This window comes from Chiloscyllium punctatum, chromosome 15 (assembly GCF_047496795.1).
Source record: "Chiloscyllium punctatum isolate Juve2018m chromosome 15, sChiPun1.3, whole genome shotgun sequence".
NCBI lineage: Eukaryota > Metazoa > Chordata > Chondrichthyes > Orectolobiformes > Hemiscylliidae > Chiloscyllium > Chiloscyllium punctatum.
The window spans coordinates 95305942-95329669 of NC_092753.1; the positions used below are offsets into that span (position 1 = coordinate 95305942).

Sequence of the window (23728 nt, forward strand, 5' to 3'; positions counted from 1 at the left end):
TGTTAATAGACCTTCTCAGGGACTCTGTCCCTTACCACCACACTCTTATCATTTGAAATTGTGAGATTAATAGCAACATCTTGAAGAGAGGTTTTGTTGTTGGTCTCAAATAGAATATCCAAGGCTGAGTTAGATTTTTGCTGAGGAAGGGACTCAAGGTTTAAGGGGAGAAAGCAGGAATTTGGAGTTAAGGATTACCAGCTCAGCTGTAATCTCATTGAATGGCAGAGCTGACTCGATGGGCTGAATGGTCTACTTCTGCTCCTGTATCTGATGGTCTTTACGGGTCAGTCGACTGTTTTATTTCATCCTGTACAGCCCAGTGACACTGAAGCTCATTGAAGGCCATCACCCCTCTCTCAGCAGGAGGAAGGGGGAACTGATTCAGGAACTTCATGGCAGTGAACCACAGATGAAAATTCACAGTCCCACGCTGCCTTCCAAACACTGATCAGGTTGGGGGGTCAACAGCAAATGATCCCCAGGCCTGACTAATTAGCAGCTCCTGCAAGTCCTGGTTAATGAGATGTAAATGCGCTGGCAATGTGAAGCTGTGAGAGGTGAGGTACAAAGTGTAAAGCTGAGCATTGGATCTTCTGTCTTCACATTCTGCAACTATCCAGAAGATGACTGAGATCTTGCCCCATGCACTTCTTCTTCCAGCCAGACCTGCAATGGAAAACATTGTTAAAGCTGGAAAAAGCAGGGATTTTGAACAAGAAAAGTCCCATTCATTCCACTCAGTTATATGCCATTCTAGTCCAGAAATAGGTCATTCAGCCCTTTGGGTCTCACATTTAGAATATTGTGAGTAATTGTGGGCCCCATATCTCAGGAAAGATGCACTGGTCCTGGAGTGAGTCCAAAGGAGACTCCTGAGAATGAAGGCTGAACATATGAGGAATGTTTGAGGACTCTGGGTCTATACTTGATAGAGTTTAGAAGGCTGAGAGGGGATATAATTGAAACTTACAGAATGCTGAAAGGCCTGGATGGAATGGGGTTTGGGAAGATATTTCCATTAGCAGGGGAAACCCCCTAAGACCGGAGGCCACAGCCTTAGAGTAAAGGGAAAACTCTTTAGAATGGAGATGAGGAGACACTTCTTCAGCCAGAGAGTGGTGAATCTGTGGAATTCACTGCCACAGAAGGGTGTGGAGGCCAGGTCATTGAGTATATTTAAGACTGAGATAGATAGGTTCTTGAGTATCAATGGGGATCAAAGGTTACAAGGAAGCATCCGTGCGTATTGGGTTGTGAAACTTATCAGTCATGACTGAATGTCGGATTAGACTCGATGGGCCAAATGACCTAATTTTTACTCCTATATCTTATGGTTTGTAAACAGCATGGTATTAAAGTGAAGTCCAGATTCAACCTTCCCCAGTCAATTGATTTTTTATCTCCCTGCCAAATGGTGCAGAATCCTGGTTCTACTGGGGCTGTCACTTCAAATCTCTGTTATGTCTACACCACTGAGGCCGACCAGGATTCATAGTGTCCCTACAGTGCAGAAAGAGGCCCTTCAGCCCATTGAGTCTGCACTGACTCTCTGAAGAACACCCCACTCAGCACCACCCCATCTCTATAATCCCACATTTACCATAGCTGGTCACTTGCCCCACAGATCTCTACAAACTACGGGGCAATTTAGACTGAGGAGTGACCATATAGAGTGGCAGAGATACGGTAAATAGACAAGGGCTTTTCCTTGGGGTAGGGGAGCCCAAAACTAGAGGGTGTAAGTTTCCGGTGAGAGGGGAAGGAGGGACCTATGGGGTAACTTTTTCACACAGAAGGTGGGTGGTGCATGTCTGGAATAAGCTGCCAGAGGAAGTGATGGAGTCTGGTACAACTACAACATTTAAAAGACATCTGGATGGGTATATGAATAGGAAGGATTTAGAGGGACATGGGCCAAATGCTGGCAAATGGGGCTTGACTAATTTAGGGTATCTGGTTGTCATAGATGAGTTGGACCAAAGTGTCTGTTTCCCTTCTGTATATCTCTAAAGCTCTAATCCACCTAAATTATGTAAGTTTGGACTATGGGAGGAAACCCACACAGCCACTGGGAGAATGTGCAAACTCCACACAGACAGTTGCCCAAGGTCCCTAGCACAGTGAGGCAGTAGTGCTAACCACAGAGTGACCTAAAAGGTGAATCTGATGGCAGGGTAAAATCACAAATAATCTTAGTGTATGTGCTGACAATATTAATAGCAGAAAGCTGAGCCAATCCCATCAAGTCGTTCAACGCAATTGATATAAGGGCACGCTGCCTCAGAAATGGCTGCACTGTGGATCTCCCCTTTTGGGAAAACAAACTTCTACCTTTTTAAGAAAGTGGGGCAAGCATTGAAACTTGCTGGTGCATGTTCTCAGGAACGGCTGTTCAAATCTCTACCCTCTGGCATGACCATGAGAAAAGCCTGAGGTGTCACCAGCTGCAGAAAGTTTGCCGAATACCAACATTGACGACATTGGCTGCAAGTTCCATGGGTGTCCACTAGTCCCTTTGGTCCTGAGAGAATTCATGGTAGGTAATGACATCCTTCATAGTTCAGGCATATTCTACCACAATAATATCCTAACTTATTCCTAAAAGTCTCAGATCCCATCACCTTGTCCAGTTCCCACCTTCGAAACAGGCAACCCTGACTTTCAATTTCACCGTTTCTCTGATTTAATCGACTTTCTTCATACCATGATGATGTATTGTACTGTGAACCCTGGCTCTTCACCTTGCATTCCCTTTAAGTCTGGTTTCTGTCATATTAAATTGTCATCATGGTTCACAGAGGCAGCAATAAACTAAATAATAAAGCAGGGCTCATAACATACCAGATATCCATTCCAAGCTGAGTAACAACCACAGACTTTACACATTGAATATCATCAGTGATATCGTCATCCAGCAAACCTACAATAAGAAATGAATAAATTTAGTTTTTAGTTTTTAGTTGCTCTTTTAGAACAAAACCATTGTGCCATTAGAGAGAGCCAAGCTGAAGTTAGGGGGTATTTAGGGCAGGCCACACAATCCCAGCAAACAACTCAATTGATAGACTCAAATAGAGTTCACATCATTAAAAAGTGCAACTTCCTCTTGCCCCACTGTGTCAACAGAAAGAGAGGACAAGTGGCAGTTTAACCTGATGGTCAACCCATTTCAGACAAAGGGTCAGCTTCAGAAGGTCGGGCCATCATGGTGGGGATTGAACTGATGTTGTTGGAACCATCAATAAATCTCAAGCCAGCCATCTAAACTAACTGCCCCCAACATCAATGATACCTCACAAACAACAGTGACATCTCTTTCTAATAACAAGGTGATTTCCCCAGGAAGGAATGGTGACTGAAGGAGAGTTATGTACTGAGCATTCCATCAATCGAGAAGCTGTATTTGGTTGACCAATATCTCACCTTTCAGGGAATATCTTGTTATCTGAAATCTAAGATGGCCCATGTTCTAGGGAAGGACAAAGAAAAATCTTCAAAGACACTCCATTCCCTCACCCCCCCGGAAGTACAGAAACTCTGTTATCAATAACCCTGGGAAGCACTGAGGACCAGAGGGACCTTGTATGACTACTGGTCCCTTAAGGTATTAGGACAGGTAGATAAAGTGGTTAAGAAAGCATATGGGATATTTGTCTTTATTAGTCGAGGCATAGAGTTTAACAGCAGGGTGTGTTATGCTGGAAATGTATGAAATGTTGGTTGGGCCACAGCTGGAGTATTGCATGCAGTTCTGGAATCCACATTATAGGAGGGATGTGATAGCACTGGAGAGGGTGCAGAGGAGATTTACTCCTGGTGCCTGGGCTGGAGAGTTACGAAGAGAGATTGGATAGACTGGTGTTGTTTTCCTTGGAGCAGTGGAGCTGGAAGGGAGGGCATGATTGAGATGGATAAGATTATGTGGGCATTGACAGGGCAGACATGAAGATACTTATCCACTTGATGGAGGGATAAGTGGCCAGGGATATAGTATCACAAAGCTAGTCCCTTTTTGTTTCTAAAAGCTGTTCCTTGGTTCAAGGAGACTCTGTCCTTGATTTGTTTCAGAGGGGTAATAAACAGGCTGGGCTCGAATCAGTCTGGTTTGGTACAGAGATGAAAAGGATTTTTTTGAGAGGCCTTTTTTATATGTGTAAACAGATGAGACTTCAGGCCAAAGTGGTCGTGTTTTGGAAGTGACCTGTATAAAGAGAGGAGAGTGGTCAGCTCTTTAGCTGAACTGAGCAGTCTTAGTTCAGTCTTGAACTGGTTGGAAGTTCAACAGGGAGCTGTGTGGAAACTCTCGCTCTCTTTCTGCCCTTCAACTTCAGTCTGTAAGCATGTGATCCATTCAAACTGGTTTTTAAAGGGAGTTTGTTTATTGGGGCAGTTATGTATATTTGGAACAGAAAAAAAGAACCCCTACAGAACTCAGTCTCATTGGATAGGCTGAGTTCTGTAGGGAGTCTTTATTCTGTTCTTTGTGTTTCATTGCACAATTTTGTGAATACATTTTTGTCTGTTTTAAAATCTAGGAGCCAACCCAACTAACTTAATCCGGATAATTTTCACTACACCTACTGAAACAAATTGCAAGGTTATGGGCTGAGCTGACTGCTGAAGCAGGTTTTGAGTGGTCTAGCTGAGCCCATAACAGACTGGGGGCTCTTTGCAGGACTGTAAACAGTGAGTGGTCGGTGTTAGTGTTTGTATTTCGGGTGTTGGTTTGGGTGGGTAGACAAAGCTTGGGATAGGAATGGCTCTTTCAGTTACCAAAAGGTTTCTGGATGTGAATGCAGTGACTATGGATGTTTTGCAAAAATTGAATAAGATCAAGCTGCAGGAATTAGCAGGCAAGCTGGAATTGGAAGTGTCTGCTTCTGTGGGGGAATGAGAGATAATTACATCAATAGCTCAGCATTTAAACTTGCTGGAGAAACCATCAGAATCTATAGAGATGGCAAGAATTCAATTGCAGATGAAGCAGCTTGTGTTAGAGGCGAGAGATAAGGAAAAGGCAGCAGAAATGAAAGTTTGAGTTATAATTAGAAGCAGAAGAGAGGGAAAAAGAGAGAGCAGAGAATGAAAAAGAGTGTTTGAACTTCAAAAACTGACACTTAAAAAGGAAAGTCAGCTAAAAAGGCTGGAGATAAAGATTGAGGGTCGGCTCAGTGAGGAAGTAGTGCAAACACATGTGGAAGAGCAGAGAGTTAAAACAGCAAGGTCAGCAGCTGAAGGGGCTGATGACTATGAGCCGGTCCACAAAACATGGATTGGCTTCCAGAATCAATTTCAGTCGCTGAGGGATAGAAACTGGGGTAAAGAGAAATCCTCATGTGGAAAGGGAATGGTAGATCTCAGTGAAGATCATCAGGATAACCTACCACAGGGTAAAAAAAAACCTTTGAGGGGGACAAAGAAGTTAAAAAGCTCCGGTGTTTTCATTGTAATAAAGTAGGCCACATAAAAACACAGTGTTGGTGTGCTCAGAGAAAGCCAGATGTAGGAAAACCCAATGAGTAGCAAAAAGCTCAAGGGAAGTTAGACAACTGCTTCAGAGTGTACAAGATGATCAGAGGTTGATTAAGGAGGAAGTGCCAGATCTGCTTAAAAAATATACATGCACGGGTAAAGTTTATTCACATAGGCCAGGAGTAGTAGGGAAAGAGGTTACAATATTAAGGGACACAGGAATCCTTTCAGTCTAAAAGCTGAAGGATGAGGGACTATTGCTAGAAAAGGTTCTGGTAACAGGAATTCATTGTGAGACAAAGAGTGCTTAGTTATGTAAAATGAGGCTAGAGGATCCAGAGAAACTTAGAGAATTTGTAGTTGGAGTACTGGACAAACTCTCAGCTTCAGGAATTCAATCTGTCCTTGCAAATGATAAAGCTGATTCACCGGTAGGTGTGCTGCCTACTCTAGTTGAAAAGCCAGTGGAGATGCAGGCAACTGAAGACATGAAGAATGTTTATCCAGGAATTTTCCCTGATTGTGTGATCACAAGATCACGGAGGCACAAGTTGAAGCAGAAGAGATCAAAAGACACAGATAAGGAAGCTTACATAGCATTATCTGAGACCTTTTTTGATCAGATAAGTGGAACAGAGAAGAAGCAAATAGATAAACATGCCAGTATCTTTAGCTCTACTAAACTGATTGAATTACAGCAGAAAGATGAGGAGTTAAAACAGTTAAGTCAAAAGGCATTTTCAGATAAAGAAAGTTAATGCATTCCTGTGTGTTATTACTGAACAAATGATGTCTTAATGAGGAAAAAGAAACCATCAAATATTTAAGCAGTTTATAAATGGACAGAGATTCATCAAATTGTTTTGCCAGTAGGGTCTCAAAATGATGTGCTGAGGGTGGTGCATGAGCTATCACTTGGAAGTCGTTTCTGGGTGAAAACACAGGCTAAAACGTAAAGGCATTTTTACTGTTCAACAGTACAAGTTGTCATTGAATTACTGCAAGGTGTAGTTGAATTTTGCCAGACGTGTCATGCATGTCAGCTAATTGGAAAACCACAGGCAATAATAAAACATGCACCTTTAATACCTATTCCAGCATTTGAGGAATCTTTCACAGATTTTTGATTGATTGCGTAGTTCCCCTACCTCAAACAAAAAGTGGGAATAAGTATTTATAAACAATAATGGATGTGTCAACTAGATTTCTAGAGGCAATCCCATTACGCAACATTACAGCTAAAAGGGTTGTCAAAGAACCACTTAGAATTTTTACTCGATATGGCCTGCCAATAGAAATCCAGTCAGATCAAGGATCAAACTTCACATCCAAACTATTCATAGATAACTTGGGAATAAAACAATTCAAATCTGCCGCCTACCATCCAGAATTGCATGGAGCACTAGAGAGATGGCATCAAGCATTAAAGGCAATGTTGAGAGCTTATGGCCAGGATTATCCAGATGTTTGGGATAAGGGGATTCCATTTGTACTTTTTGCAATCAGAGATGCACTGAATGAATCGACCAAATTCAGTCCATTTGATTTAATTTTGGGGCATGAAGTAAAAGGACCATTAAAATTGATTCAGGAGAAATTAATAAGTCAGAATTCAGAGATCACCCATTTGGAATATTTGTCAAATTTTAGAGAATGACTAAATAGAGCTAGAGAATTGGCTAGACAGCATTTAAAAGTATCAAAGTATACAATGAAACAGGAAGTGGATAAGAAATCAAAAATTCACAATTTTGCAATTGGAGCTGAAGTATTGGTGTTACTTCCAGTAACAGGAGAGCTTTCAAAAACAAGGTTAAGTGGACCTCATCAAATCGAGAAGAAATTAAGTGAGGTGAATGACTTGATAAGGATTCCAAACAGGAAGGAATCTCACAGAGTGTCTCATGTGAATATGCTCCAAAGTTATTTTGATCAGGAAGGTGTTCATGATTATAGCACAGAAGGAAGAGCCAATTTCAGAGGATTCTGAATTGGACATTCCTCAAATCAAATTGGACATGCTGTTGGATGGGGATGAGGGACGGAAGCAACAGCAAGGAAAATAGATGGTCAAGGAGCGAAAAGCAAGGGAATAATAGCAGTCATGAAGTGATATCGGTAAAGAGTAGGTGTTAATAGCAGAAAATAGATCAGCTTTTCTGAGAACAAATCCCCATTCCAATAGGCCACTTTGATTTCATGCTCATATTTCTCTTACAGGTCTCAAAGCAAGTTGAAGGAGCAGCACCACATTTTCCACATTGGTAGAAACTCTATTGATGCTGCCAGACCTGCTAAGTTTCTCCAGTGCTTTCTGTTTTTATTTCAGGTCTCCACCATCCAAGGTTCCTTGCCTTCCATTGGCATTGTACTCACTGGGGTTCAGAAGAATGAGAGGTGATCTTTCTGAAAACCTGCAGCTCTTGACAGGGTGACTGCTGCGAAGATGCTTTGACTCTTACATTGACATTCACCATAGTTGCTGAGATTAATTCAATGGTGGATTTTCTCACATATTCATTTGTTCCACGATTAGTGTGGTGTATCATTCACAAAGTTCACTGCAACAGCTTACCAATCCTCCTTTGACAGCTGCTTCCTTAGCTCGAAGGACAAGGGCAGCAGATACATGGGAACGCCACCACTTGAAATCTAGCACCAAACCCCCCCAAACCACTCGTCATCCTGACATACAAATATATTGCCATTCCCCTAGTGTTGTTTGGTCAACGTCCTGGGAGAGATGTTCTCCCTCTAATGACAGTGTGGGTGTCCCTGCTCCCTTGGGGTGCAGGGACCTTCTCATGACCTTCTTGAGAATGATTAGGGATGAAGAATAAATATTGGTTTTGAGCCTCTTGACCCATGTTCCTGCCAGGCAGGTGCCCACTTCCCCAACCTACTCTTCAGGCTCCATGCCATCGTACACTGTAGGCCGGGAAACTGAAACACTGAAACATTCAGAAAGCACCTTTTACATTTTCAGGGCCTCTCAAACTGTTTTACAGCCAATCAAGTAATTTTTGAAATGTGCCAGTTTTGCATTGCAGGAATTTTTTTTATTCACTCGTGGGACATGGGCAATCCTGGCAGGACCAGCATTTATTGTCCATTCTTATGTAACTTTGAGAGGCTGATGGTGAGCTGCCTTCTCAAGTCACCACAATCCATGTGCTGTATGTCGTCCCAAAATGTAAGTTCCAGGATTTTGACCCAGTGATGCTGAAGGAACGGCGATATATTTCCAAGTCAGGATAGTGAATGACTTGGAGGGGAGCTTGCAGGGAATGGTGTTCCCATGTATCCGCTGCCATTGTCTTTCTAGATGATCATGGTCATGAGTTTGGTAGATGCTATTTAAAGATCTTTGGCGAATTTCTGCAGTGAATCTGAGAACATAGAACAATGAACTTGGAACATTGAACTGTCATAGAGTCACAGAATCTTACAGATGTACAGCATGGAAACAGACCCTTCAGTCCAACTCGTCCATGCCGACCAGATATCCCAAACAAATCTAGTAGTACCCAGTACCCAGCACATATCCCTCCAAACTCTTCCTATTCATAAACCCATCCAGTGCCTTTTAAATGTTGCAATTGTACCAGCCTCCACCACTTCCTCAGGCAGCTCATTCCATACACACACCACCCTCTGTATGAAAATGTTGCCTATTTGGTCTCTTTTATATCTTTCCCCTCTCACCCTCAACCTATGCCCCTCTAGTTTTGGACTCCCCCACCCCAGGCAAAAGACTTTATCAATTTACCCTATCCATGCTCCTCAGGATTTTATAAGCCTCTATAAGGTCACCCATCAGCCTCCGACACTCCAGGGAAAACAGCCCCAGCCTGTTCAGCCTCTCCCTCTCACTCAGATCCTCGAACCCTGGCAAAATCCTTGCAAAGCTTTTCTGAACCCTTTCAAGTTTCACAACATCTTTCCAATAGGAAGGAGACCAGAATTACATGCAATATTCCAGCAGTGGCCTAACCAATGTCCTGTACAGCTACAACATGACCTCCCAACTCCTGTACTCAATACTCTGTCCAATAAAGGAAAGCATACCAAACGCCTTCTTCACTATCCTATCTACCTGCGACTCCACTTTCAAGAAGCTATGAACCTGCACTCCAAGATCACTTTGTTCAGCAACACTCCCTAGGACCTTACCATTAAATGTATAAGTTCTGCTAAAATTTGCTTTCCCAAAATACAGCATCTTGCTTTTATTTAAATTAAATTCCATCTGCCACGTCTCAGCCCATTGGCCCATCTAGTCAAGATCCTGTTGTAATCTGAGGTAATTCTCTTCGCTATCCACTACACCTCCAATTTTGGTGTCATCTGCAAACTAACTAACTGTACCTCTTATGCTCACATCCAAATCATTTATGTAAATGACAAAAAGTAGAGGGCCCAGCACCGATCCTTGAGGCACTCCACTGGTCACAGGCTTCCAGTCTGAAAAACAACCCTCAACCAACACCCTCTGTCTTCTACCTTTGAGTCAGTTCTGTACCCAAATGGCTAGTTCTCCCTGTATTCCGTGAGATCTAACCTTGCTAATCAGTCTCCCATGGGGAACATTGTTGAACGCCTTACTGAAGTCCATATCGATCACATCTACTGCTCTGCCCTCATCGATCCTCTTTGTTACTTCCTCAAAAACTCAATCAAATTTGAGAGACATGATTTCCCACGCACAAAGCCATGTTGACTATCCCGAATCAGTCCTTGCCTTTCCAAATACATGTACATCCTGTCCTTCAGGATTTCCTCCAACCAGTTGCCCACCACCGAGGTCAGGCTCACTGGTCTACAGTTCCCTGGCTTGTCCTTACCACCTTTCTTATTCAGTGGCATCACGTTAGCCAATCTCCAGTCTTCTGGCACCTCACCTGTGACTATCGATGATACAAATATCTCAGCAAGGGGCCCAGCAATCACTTCTCTCGCTTCCCACAGAGTTCTCGGGTGCACCTGATCAGATCCTGGGGATTTATCCACTTTTATGTTTTTCAAGACATCCAACACTTCCTCCTCTGTAATATGGACATTTTTCAAGATGTCACCATCTATTTCCCTACAGTCTATATCTTCCATATCCTTTTCCACAGTAAATACTGATGCAAAATACTCGTTTAGTATCTTCCCCATTTTCTGCAGCTCCACACAAAGGCTGCCTTGCTGATCTTTGAGAGGCCTATTCTCTCCCTAGTTACCCCTTTGTCCTTAATGTATTTGTAAAAATACTTTGGATTGTCCTGATTTACCAAAGCTATCTCATGCCCCCTTTTTGCCCTCCTGATTTACCTCTTAAGTATACTCCTACTGCCTTTATACTCTTCTAAGGATATACTTGATCTCTCCTGTCTACACCTGACATATGATTCCTTCTTTTTCTTAACCAAACCCTTAATTTCTTTCAACATGCAGTATTCTCTATACCTACCAGCCTTCCCTTTCACCCTGACAGGAATATACTTTCTCTGGATTCTTGTTATTTCATTTCTGAAGGCTTCCCATTTTCCAGCCGTCCCTTTACCTGCAAACATCTGCCCCCAATCAGCTTTTGAAAGTTCTTGCCTATTACCATCAAAATTAGCCTTCTCCCAAATTTAGAACTTTAACTTTTATATCCAGTCTATCTTTTTTCACCACTCTTTTAAAACTAATAGAATTATGATCACCAGTCCCAAATGCTCCCCCACTGACACCTCAGTCACCTACCCTGCCTTATTTCCCAAGTTTTGCATCTCCTCTCATAGGTACATCCACAGAACTGAATCAGAAAATTTTCTTGTGCACACTTAACAAATTCCACTCCATCAAAACTCTTAACACTATGACAGTCCCAGTCAATGTTTGGAAAGTTAAAATCCCCTTCCATAACCACCCTATTATTCTTATAGACAACTGAGATCTCCTCACAAATTCGTTTCTCAATCTCCACTGACTGGTCTATAATACAATCCAAATAAGGTGATCATCCCTTTCTTATTTCTCAGTTCCACCCAAATAACTTCCCTGGATGTATTTCCGGGAATATCCTCCCTCAGTCCAGCTGTAATGCTCTCCCTTATCAAAAACGCCACTCCCCCTCCTCTCTTGCCTCCCTTTCTATCCTTCCTGTAGCATTTGTATCCTGAACATTAAGCTGCCAGTCCTGCCCATCCCTGAGCCATGTTTCTGTAATTGCTCTGATATCCCAGTCCCAAGTTCCTAATCATGCCCTCAGTTCATCTGCCTTCCCTGTTAGGCCCCTTGTATTGAAGTAAATGCAGTTTAATTTATTAGTCCTACCTTGTCCCTGCCTGCCCTGACTGTTTGACTCACTTCTGTTCTCAACTGTAACTGTACCAGTCTCAGATTGATCTCTTTCCTCACTATTTCCTTGAGTTTCCCCCCCAACGCCTCCACCACCCACCACCCACCCCACCCCACCTTACTAGTTTAAATCCTCCCAAGCAGCTCTGCTTGTATTTTAGTCCCCTTCCAATTTCGGTGCAATCTGTCCTTCTTGTACCGGTCACTTCTACCCCAAAAGTGATTCCAATGGTGCAAAAATGTGAATCCTTCTCCCATACACCACCTCCTCAGTCATGCATTCATCAGCTCTATCATCCTAGTCCTGCCCTCACTAGATCATAGCACCAGGAGTAAACCAGATATTACTACTCTCGAGGACATCCTTTTTAAATTCCTGCCTAACTCTCAGTATCCTTCCTTCAGAATCTCAACCTTTTCCCTTCCTGTCTCGTTGGTTCCAATGTAGACAATGACCTCTTGCTGGCCCCCCTCCCCTTTGAGAACATTCTGCACCCTCTCTGAGACAACCTTGATCCTGGCACCAGGGAAGCAACACACCATTCTGATTTTTCGCTGCTGGCCGCAGAAACGTCCGTCTGTACCACAGAATAGAACGTCCCCTAACACAATCGATCTCTTGGAACCCGTGTCAACTATACCAATCTCAGATTGATCTCTTTCCTCACCATCTCCCTGGGTCACACCCCCCTTTGCATTAAAACCAGTCTCAATACTAGAAACTTGGCTGTTTGTGCTACATTCCACTGACAATCCATTACCCCTACATTTTCCAAAACAGCATACCTGTTTGAAATGTGGATAACCACAGAAGACCTCTGATCTACCTACTTACCTCTCTTACCTTTCCTGGAGTTAACCCATCTATATGACTGTGTCTGCGACTTTTCTCCCTCCTATAATTGCCATCCATCACAGCCCCTTGCTCTTGTAAGTTCCTCATAGCCTCAAACTGTTGCTCCAACTATTCCATTCAATCTGATAGGATTCACAGCCAACAGCATTTATTGCAGATATAATCCTCAGTAAACATAAACTCTCCCTAAACTGCCACATCTGACAAGAAGAGCATATCACTCTACCAAAGGCCATTTGTACTTCCAAGCGACAGACCCAGAAAATAGCACTGTCTTATTCCTCTACAAAACACTGCTCCAGGCTAACATAATACTTATGGCTTATATTTTATGGTCAATCAAGAGACATATCTCAATAAAACATAGAATCAAGAAAGAACACATTATATTCATTACTGCTGACTGAGAGCAAGGCCCCAAAGCCACATTTAAATCTATTCACTTCTCTGTCTCTGTGCTCTGACCTCTCCCAAAAAGGTTCCTCATGCTCAGTTGTGAAGTTCACTGTTTGTACATTTTCCCAGATGCAGTTCGGTGTTCGGTGATACATGAATTAAACAGCAAAGGCAGGAACTGTGCAGGTTCACTGCTGTGTCGGGGAGCAGTGTGGGTTTCCCTCTCTCTCTCTTTCTCTCTCTCTCTCTCCCCCTCTCTCTCTCTCTCTATCTGTTCTGCACTGACCTCACCAATACAGCACAAGATCAGGCCCTTTGGCCCATCATGTCTGTGCTGACCTTAACATTATTGTAAACTAATCTCACATGCCTGCACATGGTCTGTACCCCTCAAATCCCTACCTATGTCTGTCTGAATGTCTCTTAAATGTGGCGATTGTCTCTGCTTCTACTGACTCCCCTGCCAGTGCATTCCAGAAACCTACCATGCTCTGCGTAAAAATCCTGCCTCTCACATCTTAGAACATAGAACATAGAACATAGAAGAATACAGCGCAGTACAGGCCCTTCAGCCCTCGATGTTGCGCCGATCAAAGCCCACCTAACCTACACTAACCCACTATCCTCCATATACCTATCCAATGCCTGCTTAAATACCCATAAAGAGGGAGAGTCCACTACTGCTACTGGCAGGGCATTCCATGAACTTACGACTCGCTGAGTGAAGAACCTACCCCTAACATCAGTCCTATATCTACACCCCCTTAATTTAAAGCTATGCCCCCTTGTAATAGCTGACTCCATACGTGGAAAAAGGTTCTCACTGTCAACCCTATCTAACCCCCTAATCATCTTGTACACCTCTATCAAATCACCCCTAAACCTTCTTTTCTCCAATGAAAACAACCCCAAGTGCCTCAGCCTTTCCTCATAGGATTTTCCTACCATACCAGGCAACATCCTGGTAAACTTCCTCTGTACCCGTTCCAGTGCCTCCACATCCTTCCTATAGTATGGCGACCAAAACTGCACACAATATTCCAGATGCAGCCGCACCAGAGTCTTATACAACTGCAGCATGACCTCAGGACTCCGGAACTCAATTCCTCTACCAATAAAAGCCAGTACGCCATATGCCTTCTTCACTGCACTATTTACCTGGGTGGCAACTTTCAGAGATCTGTGTACATGGACACCAAGATCCCTCTGCTCTTCCACACTACCAAGTAGTCTACCATTAGCCCAGTAATCCATCTTTTTATTACTCTTACCAAAGTGAATCACTTCACACTTAGCTACATTGAACTCCATTTGCCACCTTTCTGCCCAGCTCTGCAGCTTCTCTATATCCCGCTGTAACCTGCCATATCCTTCCTCACTGTCTACAACTCCTCCGACTTTCGTATCATCCGCAAACTTGCTCACCCAACCTTCTAACCCTTCCTCCAGGTCATTTATAAAAATGACAAACAGCAATGGTCCCAAAACAGATCCTTGCGGAACACCGCTCGTGACGGCACTCCAAGATGAACCTTTGCCATCAACTACTACCCTCTGTCTTCTTCCAGAGAGCCAATTCCTAATCCAAACCTCCAACTCACCCTCTATGCCATATCTCTGTATTTTCTGCAGTAGCCTACCATGGGGGACCTTATCAAACGCCTTACTAAAATCCATATATACCACATCTACCGCTTTCCCCTCATCTACCTCCTTAGTCACCTTCTCAAAGAATTCAATAAGGTTTGTGAGGCACGACCTGCCCTTCACAAAACCATGCTGACTATCCTTGATCACATCATTCTTATCCAGATGTGCATAAATCCTATCCCTTACAATTCTCTCTAAGACTTTGCCCACAACAGAAGTGAGACTCACTGGCCTATAGTTACTAGGATTATCCCTACTCCCCTTCTTGAACAAGGGAACCACGTTTGCTAGCCTCCAGTCCTCTGGCACTACTCCTGTCGACAAAGAGGACACAAAAATCAAGGCCAATGGCTCTGCAATCTCCTCCCTTGCTTCCCAGAGAATCCTAGGATAAATGCCATCAGGCCCAGGGGACTTATCTATTTTCACCCTTGCCAGAATTTCCAACACCTCTTCTCTACACATCTCAAAGCCATCCATTCTACTTATTCGTGCCTCTTCTTTAATCTTTCCCCCCCCCCCCCACTTCAAATGTAATCCTCCTAATATTTGACATTTCCGGTCTCTGACGATCCACCCTACCCTTGACTCTCATAATTTTATCTACTTCTATCAGGTCACCCCTCAGATTCTGACACTCTAGTGAAAACAATCCAAATTTGTCCATCCTCCCTTTATATCCGATACACTCCAATCCAGGCAACCTCCTGGCAAACCTCTTTCCCACCCTCTCCAAAGCCTCCACATCCTTCCTGTAGTGTTGCAACCAGAATTGCACACCATACTCCAAAATGTGGCCTTCCAGCTGTAATATCACTTTTATACTCAATGCCATAACCAATGAAGGCAAACGTACCAGGTGCCTTCCTTACCACCTTATCCAGTTGTGTTATTACTATCAGGGAGCTTTGAACTTGTACCCCAAGATCCCTCTGTGTATCAATGCTCCTCAGGGTCCTGTCATTTACTGTACATTTTCCATTGCATTTGATCTGCCAAAATGCATCACCACATACTTGTCTAGAGTAAACCCCATTTGCCATTTCTATACCCAACTTGCCAATTGATCAGTATCCTACTGTATCCTTTGGTGACCATCCTCACTATCCACAACTCCATCAATGTTTGTGTCAGCTACAAACTTACTAATGAGACCACTTACATTTTCATTGAAACCATTTATACATTTTACAATCAGCAGAGTTCCCAGCTCTGAACCTAACATAACACTAGTAATCACAGAGCTCCAGTCAAAACAACTATCCTTCACAACTATCCTCTGTCTCCTGTGACCAAACCAATTTTTTTATCCAACTTACCAACTCACTGTGGATCCCAAGTGATTTAATCCACTAGACCAGACTACCATGAGGAACCTTGTCAAATGCTTTAGTAAAGTCCATATAGACATCCCTATCTTTGTCACTTCCTCGAGAAACTCTATCCATTTTCTGAGATAAGACCACCCTTGCAGAAATGCTGACTATTTCTGTATAGCCCATTCTTTCCCAAATGCGAGTAATCCCAGTCCCTAATAGTCTTCTCCAATAATTTGCCTACCACGATGTAAGGCTCACCAGCCTAAAATTACCTGGGTTATCCCTCTTGTCCTTCACAAACAACCAACCAACATTGGCCTCTCTCCAGTCTTCGAAGGCCTCACCTGTGAGACCTCACAGGAACGTGCTGGTCCTGAACTCTGATCAACTGGCCTTTGAAAGATTTATCCTCAGACTCCCCCAATCTAATTTCTCCAGTTCCTGCCTAATTTTGTATTCATATTACTGATCGTCTAGATGCTGCTACTGTACATTGGTGAGAGAGGTGATTGATGTTAGGGATGGTGTAAATGAAGTGGGCTGCTTTATCCTGGATGGTGTCAAGCTTCTTGAGTGTTGTTGGAGCTGCACCCATCCAGGCAAGTGGGGAATATTCTATCACACTCCTGACTTGTGCCTTGTAGATGATGGACAGGCTTTGGGGAGTCTGGAGGTGAGTTCTTGCTGCAATATTCCTAATGTCTGACCTGAACCTTTAGCTACTGTATTTACTGTACATACTCGAGTAATAGTCATATTTTTATAACTACTTTTTAAGGTAAAAGTTTGGGGGTCAACAATTACATGGATACTACTTTTGAAGGGCTGAAAAAAAATGAATTTTGGTAATTCCAAACACCTGGAGTGGAACTAACAGCCAGTGGACTGGAAGACCGGGAGCAGAGCAGAACAACCGGCAGATTGGAAAGCTGGAGCGGAATATGGCGGCCTGCACACTGACTCATAAACGTTGATCTATTATCTGTGACGAACTGGGGTCAACATTTACATGAGATAAATGGAAAATCCAAGGTTATTTAGCCAAAAGTAGGGGGTTGACTTTTACATGAGATCGACTATTACTTGAACATATACGGTATATGGCAAATCCAATTTAGTTTCAAGTCAATGGTAACCCCCATGAAGTTAATAGTGTGGGATACAGTGATGGTAACACCATTGACTGTCAAGGAACAGTGGTTAGATGTTAGATGTCTTGTAGTTGAGAATGTCATTGCCTTGCACAAATGTTGCTTGCCACTTGTCAGCCCAGGCCTGCATACTTTCCAAGTCTTGTAACATTTGGACTGATTCAGTTTTTAGGAACTGCAAACTTAGTAATCAATTTGCAAACCACAAACTCCCACAGACGGCAATTTTAATGGCCAGATCATCTTTGTTCTTTCAATTACGTTGGTTCAAGGTGAGAAATTAACTCTCCTGCTCATCTTTGGAAAAGTGCAGCTACCTGAGAGGGCAACCAGGGTCCGTAAGGCTGTGCCACTGACAGCGCTGCACTCTATCAGTATCGCAGGAGCTAGAAACGCTGCCTTGGCAGTTATGCTTTGGAGAACACTTTAAACTCACATCCTCTGGTTCAGAGGTTGAGAGTGCTATTCATGGAACCACAGCAGGTACAAGACAAAAACAAAATGGATGTCGTGTTGGTCAACTTACTGCTACAGTTGATTTGACAAAGATTGTAGCTGAATGTAGGTGTACCATCATTGCACCACTCCTTGTTGTTAATCTGGAAAATCCCATTGTTAGTTGATGTGATTATTCCAAGATAGCGGTAATGTCTTTTTAACGTTGTGTTGTATCCACTTTCAATGTCAACCATACACACCCCTAAAATTAAAACAGCACAAGGACACGATTGGCTGTAATATTTCACAAACATAAGTTTGACTCACTTTTAACCTTTACTTTTTTGGTTTGCTCACAGTCACAAGAATTTGGTCAAGTGCACTCGCTGAAAGATTTTCCAACTATCGATGATTCCTCGGACATCCCCAGAAACTGAAAGTTAATTCCATGAGCACTGAAGATTGGCAGCAGCCCTGAGAAGCAGATTCACAGGAGAGGTGTTATTTTTGCCTACTTTGTAATGTTTTTGATGAATCTAGAAATGGAGAATTAAAGCCTATTTGGCAGAATTAGGTGATTGGTGACGCAAAGTAACCAGGAAACTACCTAACCAGAAATCAATGTCCAATTCCGGAATTTTGCAGTGTTGTTGGTTTTCAGCACAAAGAGCAAATTGTGCAAAGATTTAACTCGAGTTAACTTGGCATTTGTAAAATGTTTCAAATAGCTTGGCCATCCATCGCTCTCAGATAATTGCAGGTTCTTATTTATACTTCAGTTAGTGTTAACAGTGAATGCATACTGTACGGAGTCACGTGACAGCTAAAATGGGCACCAACCTCACTGTTTGGAAAGTGATTGGTGAATTCCTTCTATTGTGTTCATCATATACCAGCTCAGAAATGCCCAGAAGGTCTCTGCTGGTGTTTCTACTCCATGTAAGCCTCCTCCCACTTTGCTTCATCCCACCCTTTCACCGTAACCTAAATCCACCAACCCATTTCATCGACCATCTCTGTCGCTCAAATTGCGGGGAAGGTTTAGATCAATTTTTGGAATGTTAATTCAGGATCTCTGGACAACATTTTCAGTACATGTAGAACACTACATTGTTCAATGGCCCCAAAATCTCCTGCAGTTGAAATCTTCTTTCATTTTGTTTTGTTGCTCCCTCTGTTGTTCTGTCATAAATTTGCTCCACTTAGATTTCAGTTACGTTGCACCTCAGGCTTTTCTCTCGCTTTTATTTTGATAGTTAAGTGTTCTCTAGGGAGTAGTGATGGTGGAAATTCAAATTCAGTTTGAGTGAGAGCACCTCAGGTCTCAAACCAGTGTCCTCAACCTAAACAAGGCCAATTACTGAGATATGGAGAAAGAGTTGCCTAAAGCAGGAAAAATTGACTGAGGGGAAAATTAGCAGAAAAGCAGTGGCAGATGTTTCAGCAATATTTTGGAACACTTAGCCAAAATTTATTCGGGTCTAAAACCATGATTAAATAAGAAGGATGTACCACCTGTGATTAGCAAAGGTAGACAAGGAGAGTATGCAATCAAGAACCAAGGTATACAAAGTAATAAAAATTATTGGTAGGCCAAAGGATTGGGAATCTTGAAGGAACCAGCAATGCATGACTAAACTGCCAATGAAAAGAAAAAAAAACTGTGAAACTAAGTTGACAAGAAACATAAAAACAAACAGAAAGAGCTTCTGCAAGTTTACAAAAAGAGAGTAGCTAAAGTGAATGTGAGGCTCTTGGAAGATGCAACTCTCGGGAATTAATAAAGGGAAATGGCAAATGAATTAAACCAATTTTTTGTTTTGGACTTTGAGTGAGAATGCTGTGAGCATCTGAAAGATAACATGTAAGCAAAATGCTAATGGGAACAAAATTCTTCAATAGTCACCATCAGGAGGGATAAAACATTTGACAAATTTATAACTGACTAGTTGCCAGGACCTGCTGGCTTGTATTCAAGAGCTTTAAAGGAAGTGGCTTAGAGGTAGAGGAAGCATCGGTTGTAATATTCCAGAACTCACAAGAAACTTGGAGGGTTCCAGCAGATTGGAAAATCACTAACGTGCCACCCTTGTTCAAGAATGGAGGGACACAGAAAGTAGAAAACTATAGCGTAATACATTGACAGAAGTTACATGACACCAGGATCTCGTACAATATGTTTATTTGAAATCACAAACTTTTGGAGCGCTGCTCCTTCGTCAGGTGTCATGTGACTTCTGACTTTGTCCACACCAGTCCAACACTGGCACCTCCACATCACACCTACCATTGAAAAAGAGTTAGAGTCCATTATCAAGGAAGACATTTGGAAAAGCTTAATGCCATCAAGCAGTGTCAACATAATTTAATGAAATGGATTTGGAAATGGAGGGATAGAGATGAGGTGGAGATCAAACAGAGCACTACAGAACCTAACATCAAATCTGATGAAAAGTCACAACCTAAATCTCTTTCTCTGCCTTCAGATACTGACTGAACTGTTGGGTTTCTCTGGCCACTTTCTGTTTTTATTTTTGGCCTACCTGCAGTTTCTTATTTGCTGAGACCTGAAGATGCACCGACCTGAGGAAGGTAAAACCTTTTTCAGCTGTTTCCTCCTTCTCTCCTCTCATGCTTTCTCTTCCTGGTAGCGGCTGGCCCCCTGTAGCTGGGGGCTCTGTATAGCCCAGCCCGACATCACACAGTGCATTGACTCTCTAACTCACTGACAGGAACCTAACATGAACACTATTGTGACCGGCAATGAGGTGAAAGAGAGGGCCTAGTGTGGCTACGTAAATGCACTGGGCTTTGTTAAAAAGCAATGAAACAGTGAGACTCACAGTCCGCCAATCTGTGCCTGTGAAATCCATCTAATCCTTTATCCTTCAAAATCCGAGCAAATTCGCATTTCTCATAGACCTTGGCACCTATTGACATAAGCAGGAGACTGAGAAGTAGGAGTGCCCTCATTAGCTCAGCCGTCTCAATTGATTCTGCTCTTACACGGAAATATTATGTTCAGCTCACAAAGTTCTGCAAAGACAAACCTGGAAAATAATGAGAGAAAGAAAATGCATTTTGAATGACAAAATGTGCCAATGATTAAAGATAATCGAACTGTGGAATCAGGGGAAGGAAGAGAAACAGCTGGGGGACCAGGACAGCTTTGCTTAATCTCTCCCCTCTATCTTTCTGAAGGCTGGATACAACAGCTTTACTTCTCATTGCCCAAGAGATGCATTTGTCATACGTTGGACAGGTTCTCTGCCACAGAAAGTGGTTGAGGCCAAAAAACACTGAATGTTTTCAAGAAGGAATTATTGACCTTAGGGTGAGAGGGATCAAAGGGCATGGAGGTAAAAGCAAGAACAGGGACTGAGTTGAATAATCAGCTCAAAGGGCTGAATGGCCTCCTCCTGTTTTCTATGAGCGACTGAAGTCTCATCACGTGATTTTAACTAAACCTGTTGCACTATAACCTGGTGTCATGTGAATCCTGAGGTTGTACAGGACATTGGTAAGGATTCTTCTGGAATACTGTGTCCAATTCTGGTCACCCTGTTATAGGAAGGGTTCAGAAGAGATTGACCAGGATGTTGCTGGGTATGGAAGATTTGAGTTAAAAGGAAAGGCTGGGACTTTTTTCCCTGGAGTGTAGGAGGTTAAGAGATAATCTTGGAAAAGTTCATAACATAATGAGGGATATAGGTAAAATGGAAATTTACACACTGAGGGAATCAATGAATATAGGGATGTCAGGAAGTTGAGAATGAATTTCAAGATCAACCATGTTGTCTTTTCTCTAGGATGGGGGTTTTCAAGGCTCGGGGGCACATTTTTAATGTGAGAGGAGGGAGATTTTAAAAAAAATACATGATGGGTAAATGTTTTTACACAGAGATTGATACACATGTGGAATGAACTTGCTGAAGAAGTGGGGGATGTGGGTAAATTCCAATGTTTTATAAACATTTAGATAAGTACATGGATAGGAAAGGTTTGGGGGGGATGTGGGCTAGGAGCAGGCAGGTGGGACTACCTTAGTTTGGGATTATGTTTGGCATGGACTGGTTAGACTCAAGTGTCTGTTTCTGTTCTGTATATCTCTATTACTCTCTGACCACGGCTGATCTTGAACTTCATTCCCAACTTCCTGACTTACCCCTACATTCATTGATTTCCTCAGTGTGTAAATTTCCATTTTTTAAATTTAAGTGTGGGATTAGGCACATTTGGTGATGACTAACACACCATCCCCATCACTGCGAAAAATGTCCAACTGCCCATTGATCAGATCTGCTAATTTACTCTGCTAGTAATCTGTACTAAATGTGAAGTGATGGTTGTTGTCAATGGACTAAGAATCCAGAGACCTGGGAAATGTTCTGGACAACTGGGTTTAATGGAAAATGATGGAATTTTAATTTATTTTTTGAAATCATCTGGTATCAAAAATCTGATGACCACAAACCATTGGCAATTATTGTAAAATCTGTCTTCCAGATGGGCCTAGCTTATATTTGACTCCAGACCCACAGCAATGTTATTGACTCTTACCTGCTGTCTGAAATAGCCCAGCAAACCACTCCGTTCAAGGGCAAAGAGAGATTGGCAGGACGTGCTGGCCCAGGCAGCAACATTCCCATCCCATACATTAATTTAGAAAAGGAACCCAAAGGAGGAGTGGCCTACAAAATGTGCCCTAAAAGTAGACTGCCCACTGACTCCAGGCAGGGGAACAATAATCTACAAAGTCACAATCTTGAAGAAGGAAAAGAAAGTACCACGGTCCAGATTCTACTTCCTTGTCAAATGTCCTGCCCATGTCTCTGACATCTGCATGTTGAGAGTCAACCTGTTGAGTCCGCAGTAGAAACCCATAATCCTGAGAAGGTATTGTTCTTGAATTGAGGGACAGCTGAGGAGTCACTTGGTTCTGCTCCAGGGCTGACAACTTGGATTTTGTGCTCAGTTCCCAGGAGTGATAATTGAACCAATGACTTTCTGACTCCCAGGTGGGATAGTCTTACCCCATTGAGCTGGGCAACTTGGATCATCCTTGACTAGGCAGTCATTCCTTTAAAGATACACAGGGTGTGACAGACGGCAATCCATCTGACATGCATAAAATTGGAACCAGTCCCACCCAATGACTCAGCTGAGACAGTGCAAAGATATTAATGTAAGATCACAGAAATTAGGAGAAGGAGCAGGTCATTTGGCCCCTCAATCTTGCTCTGATAGTCAAAAAGATGCTTTCATTCATTCACAGGCTGTGAATATCATTGGTGAGGCCAACATTTGTTGTCCATCTCTAGAGGGCTGCTAAGGTTCAACCACTTTGCTGTGGGTCTGGAGTCACTTGTAGGCCAGACAGTGTAAGGATGACAGATTTCATTCCCTGAATGGCATTAAGGAACCAGATGGGATTTTCTTGATAATTCACAATTAATTCATGTTCGCTATGAGACTCTTAATTCCAAAGTTTTATTGAATTGAAGTTCTAGTATCTGCTGTGGTGGGATTCAAACCCAGGTCCCCAGAACAGTAACTGAGACCTGGATTGATTGTCTCGTGATAATAGCACTGGGCCATCACCACACTCCCCCATCTTTAACTCTACATTTCTGTCAGCACTCACACCCTCAATCCTCTTGTCAATCAGAAGTCTATCCAAGAAGAAGCGAGGACTGCAGATGCTAGCGAGTCAGAGTTGAAAGGTGGGGCGCTGGAAAAGCACTGCAGGTCAGGCAGCATCCGAGGAGCAGGAGGGTGGACATTTCGGGTGTAAGCCCTTCATCACGAATGTGGGAGGTGGGAGAGGAGCGGAAAGATAAATGGAGGGGGGTTGGAGCTGGTGGCAAGGTAGCTGGGAAAGCAGCTGGGAAAATAGGTGGGGGTTAATTGTGATAGGTCTGTGGGAAAGGTTGGAGTGGTTAGGTGATTATGTTCAATGGTTCCACTGTGCTATTGGAGGGGAGAATTCTGAACACTGGCAACTCTCTGAGATTTTGTATTATCTGTGTCTTATATGGGAAACCTCTTATTTGAAACTGTGCTCCCTGGTTCTAGATCAGCCCCATGAGGTAAACATCCTCCCAATACCCACC

The 23728-nt window shown here is 42.9% G+C and overlaps 1 protein-coding gene across 1 annotated transcript; it reads right to left on the reverse strand.

Moving 5' to 3' along the window:
• Nucleotides 1–602: 602 nt before the first annotated feature.
• On the reverse strand, nt 603–20588 carry LOC140485877 (lysozyme C-2-like). The gene is made up of 4 exons (XM_072584328.1): nt 20459–20588; nt 17665–17877; nt 2845–2923; nt 603–669 (listed from the first exon to the last, which is right to left on the reverse strand). The coding sequence occupies exons 1-4, from the start codon at nt 20586–20588 to the stop codon at nt 603–605; spliced, it is 489 nt and encodes a 162-aa protein (XP_072440429.1).
• Nucleotides 20589–23728: the final 3140 nt, after the last annotated feature.